This window comes from Mya arenaria, chromosome 9, assembly GCF_026914265.1.
Source record: "Mya arenaria isolate MELC-2E11 chromosome 9, ASM2691426v1".
Classification (NCBI taxonomy): domain Eukaryota; kingdom Metazoa; phylum Mollusca; class Bivalvia; order Myida; family Myidae; genus Mya; species Mya arenaria.
In genome coordinates this window covers 56,321,501-56,325,883 of record NC_069130.1, presented here as the reverse complement: position 1 = coordinate 56,325,883, position 4,383 = coordinate 56,321,501, and the positions used below count along the sequence as shown (strand labels likewise).

The 4,383-nt window shown below is 36.4% G+C and overlaps 1 protein-coding gene across 1 annotated transcript; it reads left to right on the top strand.

Annotated features, from left to right (window-relative positions):
• The first annotated feature begins 1,548 nt into the window (after window positions 1-1,548).
• LOC128245427 (glycine-rich protein 3-like) lies at window positions 1,549-4,052 on the top strand. Its single transcript, XM_052963563.1, has 4 exons — window positions 1,549-1,646; window positions 1,910-2,218; window positions 2,942-3,045; window positions 3,941-4,052. The coding sequence occupies exons 1-3, from the start codon at window positions 1,580-1,582 to the stop codon at window positions 3,028-3,030; spliced, it is 465 nt and encodes a 154-aa protein (XP_052819523.1). The 5' UTR covers window positions 1,549-1,579; the 3' UTR covers window positions 3,031-3,045; window positions 3,941-4,052.
• The last annotated feature ends 331 nt before the right edge of the window (window positions 4,053-4,383 follow it).

Sequence of the window (4,383 nt, the reverse complement as noted above, 5' to 3'; positions counted from 1 at the left end):
TTATGGGAAATGCTCCATTCCCATATTATGTTTTCAAAACCATTCAAAATTGGCATTTTTGTCTCAGAGATGATTTTCTTCAAACTAAATATAAAGGTATTAGCATATAATGAAATGTTCTAAATATAGTGTATCAGGTATTTAAATGGGTTATTATAAACCCTGTAGCTAATAAATATTCATGCAAGACTACACCTATTTTGTATACTGCAGCCAAGTTCTGAAGCTCTTGGTTGGTGGTGGGTGGGGAAGTTTTGTTTTAATGTGTATGGTGGTAATGGAGGCATGATCTTTCTTGTTTATTTTTTTTTCAAATCTGGTCACATGAAAATGCGATTTATCCACCTCGATAGTATTAATTTACACTTTTTCTTTTATATAAAATATGTGAACAGAAATGTTCGAAACAAACCTCCCAAAACGATGCCCCTTGTAGCGCCGTAGAAACTTCGTATTTTATGACAGCACGTTATACATCTACAGCACCATGTATCTCGTGGAATATTTGATCAGACGTGCAAACATTTTGGACTGCTTTCATGAGCTGGCGCTCGCCGTGGTGATCGCATTTTAATAGTTTAATTGCGATCACATTCGAAGAACCGACACACGCCGCCAGCTTGTATCAAGGGAGATAACCCGAACGGTAATACTAAATAGGCGCGGAATAGAAATATCGTTGTCGGCGCACGTTAACGATCGGATTTTCGGCGGATTTTCGAAAAAATGGCGAACATTTTTATTGACGAAAAAATATCGCAATAAAAAGTGTAAGGGTCGGCGGTAATTATTAGGGTCGGTCGGGTTACCTGAACCAGACCTATTTTTTTATTTGGCCTAACACAAAAGTTACTCATGTTGTGTAACTTTATGCAATAAGAGCGATAACACACCCTTTTCGGTCGTTACCATCTGCAAAGACCCTGAAAATAGTTTACAACCCTCGTGCTACGCACTCGGGCTGTAAACCATTTTGCTACGCAATCGGGCTGTAAACAATTTTGCGGGCCTTTGCAGATGGTAACGACCTCAAAAAGGTGTATTAACCCTATATTACTGTGTGAACTTTGTACCGAACATAAGGCGGAAACTTAATAAAAGGAAGTAACGATTTAAAAATAATGCTTATAGTTACTTTTAATTTATAGGTTAAAACAACCTGACACCAGCATAATTTTCCATAAATTAAAACTGAATTCAATTAAAAAATGATGAATTATAGTTTATTATTATGGTTTATTTTTACGATGTGTGAATACCGATAGTTTGTGCTTATATAAACCAATAACTGTCATACAAATAATGAAATATCATGTAAAAATCACGGCCGTTGTTAAAAAAGTACTTTCATCTCCTAAACTAATTTATCTTACTCAAAATGTTGTCTTTAAAAGCTCACGATAAAAGTGTCGAAACAAATAAAACCACCTTTGATTGGTTATCTAATTGTCATCTTTTTTGTAAAGACTAATTTGTAATCAGGACATTACTTTTGTAACAATGATAAGCATTTTTAAGGTTTACTATAAATATGAGAGGGTGCTGCTTCCAAGACACCAGTGTGACTTCGCTCTCCAACATGAAGACAACCGCTATTGCTATCGCTCTGTGTGTGCTAGTTGCCGTCCTTATTCCGGACACCGAAGGTGAGTAAATGAACTAACTCTCTATTACTACAAAATGATTGCTCATTGAAACTCTATTTTTTTGCAAGTGTTAAGATCTACTGATAATTCGAGGAAAAATCTATTTGCATTTTTGCCATTTTTTTTTTAAAATCCAACGTTTTCATAATATAATATAGATATCGTCATCATCGACAATAATATAAAGTACGTACTGGTGGGTCAACATGCGTGGCTATTGTGATTTTCTTGCATTCTTAACATCTCAATACTTTTGCTTTCAGCCCGTGGTGGTTTTGGTAACTGTCGGTGCGGCAGATGGTGTAACAAGAAATACGAGGTCCACCGAGGCCGCTGTGGCAAATGGGGCGGTGTGGTGTGCTGTAGGCGCTGGTGGGGAGGTGGATACGGAGGTGGATACGGAGGCGGATACGGTGGTGGATACGGTGGTGGATATGGAGGCGGATACAAATACGGAGGTGGTTACGGAGGCGGATACGGATTCGGAGGCGGATACGGTGGTGGTTATGGAGGCGGATACGGAGGCGGATACGGCGGTGGATACGGAAGCGGATACGGAGGCGGGTACTACGGTAAGTCGCATTTTATTAATGGTTAAATAAGTCTGAAAATCCAAATGGGCATATTATCAAGAATTGTAGGATACGACCAATTTTTGGTAAGAAGCATCAATGTTTGAAAATGGCAATTCAATACCTAAGAAAAAGAATATGTATAATAAGTCCTTAATTACATCTATAAGACTGATAAACTTCAAAAGATATTTTCCTAAAATGTCTCATACATTAATTAACACTACAATACAACGTGCTCATACTCTAGAAGGCATTCACAAATTGCTTTTAAAGGCCTAGTTTAAGGAATGTTTGGTATGATAATCCCCTGCTGTGTATCTTCTACTAATTGCACTGAGTGTCACAGTACGGGACAATTTCCTGTGTATTCGTTTATTGGCTCAGGGCCATTTAGGGTCATTTCTATCATAAAACATCCCAAACTGCACAGCAGGATACTTAGATCTCCTCAGATCGGAGATCTGATAAGACAGTTAGGCAATTAGATTAAGATCCATTAACAGAGGTTGTGTTAAAATACCCTTTTTTTTGGGGGGGGGGGGTGGCGGGGTCACTTATGGAAGGCTTAAACTAGGCCTTTAAGGTTTTTTTTTTTCAAGAATCTCTGGAAAAGTGGTATGTAAGCAAGTTTATTTATGTACACATAGCGTTTTATAAGTATTGCATAAATCTTGAACATGGGAAAATCCTATTTCCTAATGACGTTTATATGTATTTCAGGAAATGGCGGATGGGGCAAAGGCGGATGGGGATTCGGAAATGGCGGATTTGGAAATGGTGGATACAGATATGGTGGAAAGAAGTATTAAGCTTTTGGATAAAATGTAAGTCAATAGTTTTTCGTCTTTTGACTATATATATGTTTTTTTTTTAAGTTGTTAATTTCTTACGGTTTGGATAATAAAAGGAAGCTGGATGTTTTTATTTATTTAGTATGAAACCATAAACTTTCTGCAGACGTGTTTTGAACTTGAATAAATAAAATACAAAGTGAGCAGTTTGATTATCGATTTTGTATTTGCCATCACTTAAACGATATGAAAATTAGATAAATGTATTTAAATATATTTGTTGTTTGCTACATATTAACACCTCAACTTCCATTCCTTAAATGAACTACCTTTCGGCAATTGCGTTCATCAATCGATGAACGCAACATCTTCGGATATGTTCGGATCGTAGTTCATTGCATAACAAAAAACATGAAAGCTATTGATCTTGTTATTGGTTGTATTGTGTCTGCAGGTCCCGTAAAATATAGATCAACATTTTTAAAAGTGTTAGTTCATCATATTTTAAATATATTGGTACCAAAAATGTTTCAATTTTACGTTTTAAAGTGATTTCAAGTGGTTGATCTTTTCCCGCGTTATTGTGACGTCATTTGAAAAAAATGTTTCCGGTTATAGTCGGGTCGTTCTATTTACCGAATGGGTAAGAACGGGTTACTGAAAGGTTTTCTTAAATGAAATGAAGTATTTTTTTAACAATTCTTGAATGAAATAATGAACTATTGGTGTAAACATAAGGAATGAATTGCGGGGTTGATGTCATTATCGGGGATATGAACGCAACTCCACACACATTGACCAACCCAACTGCGTTCATACCCCGATAATGACATCAACTCCGCAATTCATTCCTTAAATGAATATTCAAATATGAAGAGTACACGCGTAATGTCAAAGTACTACAATGACAGTTGGCGTTCTTTTTCAGACTGGATTTACACGACCGGATCGTCCCATGGAATGAAATTGCCCTTGTGCTCAATATTTTGATGTTTTAATCAGAAATAAGCAAATAAAAGTTTAAAAAAATCACTCACAAATTGGGTTTCAAATTATTTATTAAATCCCCTATTTTTCATCACGGAGTTTCTTAGTTTAGTTTTCAACAGTTGTGAAACAAGTAATTACATAAGTTAATTATGTTAATCACTGGCGTTGTCACGATCTTACGCCAGAGTGTGGTCATGTGTTGTGGTAAATAATCGAAGTGCCAAGAGGTAAACCACTTGTCAGGTATGGTGTTCAAAAACCAAACTCCTTTGTGGCCAGACCTGAAATTGAACCCATAGTTTTTTCAGTTCACAGTTTTCCCAGGTGGGAAAATTATTACAATTTTCACAGGTTGGAATATTAAGATCGTCTTGACTTCTT

Excerpts from the sequence above, each read along its gene's own strand:
- LOC128245427 (XM_052963563.1), top strand. The coding sequence starts at position 1,580 with ATGAAGACAACCGCTATTGCTATCGCTCTGTGTGTGCTAGTTGCCGTC. Across the intron at positions 1,647-1,909 it reads CCTTATTCCGGACACCGAAG|CCCGTGGTGGTTTTGGTAAC; the intron begins GTGAGTAAATGA and ends TTTTGCTTTCAG. Across the intron at positions 2,219-2,941 it reads ATACGGAGGCGGGTACTACG|GAAATGGCGGATGGGGCAAA; the intron begins GTAAGTCGCATT and ends TATGTATTTCAG.